We start from the raw sequence: 1,129 nt of genomic DNA, 5'->3' as shown, positions 1-1,129 counted from the left end.
ACTCAACAGAAACAGAATAGAGAACTAAAACCAGTATAGTGTTCTGAACATGGTCACACACACGGTTATTCAAAATCTTCAGATACAGTATGTTCTTTAGGATGCTTGTGATAGAATTCAGTCCTAAAAAAAAGAACTGGTTGTTTATACCACCTGAATTCATTTGCGTCTGCTGTTCGTCTCATACAGGAGGTGATATGTCAGAAGAATATGGTAAGTGTCTTAATCTTTACTTCCTCTCTGCCGCATGTTCATTTGCTGTCATTTTCAAACAGAAAGAAGAAAGTCTTTGTTTGCCTCATTTCGTAAGTTTTGATTGCAAACCTGAAAACGTGGAAAAAGAAAACTTCATTGTTATGTTTGGTTATATAATGTTATAGGAGATAAGCAATCTGACAGGCATGATTGGGGTTTGAGACTTTTGCAAAAAAGCTTTGTTGTAGGATTTTATAATTAGGTACAAAAATAGTTTTAGCCAACAAAATAATTAGGGGCAGGATAATTGGTAGAAGTTTATGAGTTAACTTCAGGAGAGTTGTGAGATATGAAATACAATGATATACCGTAGGAGGCCAAGAAAACATAGATTTTTTTTCCCTCCTGCTGTCCACAACCCAGAAAATACTTTTGACCCATTTTTGGGGCATGAAATAGCTGCTTACTGTTGATTTATTCATCAGTGTTCATTTTCACTGTGGATATTTGCTCTTCTTCCAGACATGTGCCGCTAACTACACGTTCATCCCATACATGGTGACGCCTCAGAATAAGGTGTATTGCTGTGAGAGCAGTCTGATGAAGGGTTTGAGTGAACTGATGCAGCCCAGCTTTGAGGCCCTGCTGGGGCCCATCTGTATGCCACTGCTGGACAGACTCACTCAACTGCTCACCAGCTGCAAGACCAACACCTGGTGGGAACTCACTACCTCCTTTTTCTCCTCGCTTCTCATTGTCATCTCGCAGCTAATTGAAAGTAATTTATAGCAGTAATACAACAGCCATGAACAGATTGATAGGTTTAAAATTTTGGTCATATCGCCCACCCTTAAGTATTATTTGTATATTGTTTTTCACATTGTTTCAGTTCCAGTTCATATAAATATGTGACCCTGGAGCACAAAAGCAGTGT

General features: G+C 38.7%; 1 protein-coding gene across 1 annotated transcript in view; it reads left to right on the top strand.

The window, feature by feature from the left end:
• Positions 1–6: 6 nt before the first annotated feature.
• The window catches only part of LOC107579703 (mitogen-activated protein kinase kinase kinase 5-like), a gene marked incomplete at its 3' end in the record, with an annotated part of 3,045 nt that continues 1,922 nt past the window's right edge, over positions 7–1,129 (top strand). The window contains exons 1-2 of the mRNA XM_016265502.1: positions 7–213; positions 718–911. Of these exons, the coding sequence (XP_016120988.1) occupies positions 211–213; positions 718–911 (197 nt within the window). The remainder of the gene's footprint in view (positions 214–717; positions 912–1,129) is intronic.

Source organism: Sinocyclocheilus grahami, unplaced genomic scaffold (assembly GCF_001515645.1).
Source record: "Sinocyclocheilus grahami isolate Dianchi unplaced genomic scaffold, SAMN03320097.WGS_v1.1 scaffold19343.1, whole genome shotgun sequence".
NCBI lineage: Eukaryota > Metazoa > Chordata > Actinopteri > Cypriniformes > Cyprinidae > Sinocyclocheilus > Sinocyclocheilus grahami.
The sequence above is the reverse complement of the archived record's forward strand: the minus strand, read 5'-3'. Positions and strand labels throughout refer to the sequence as shown.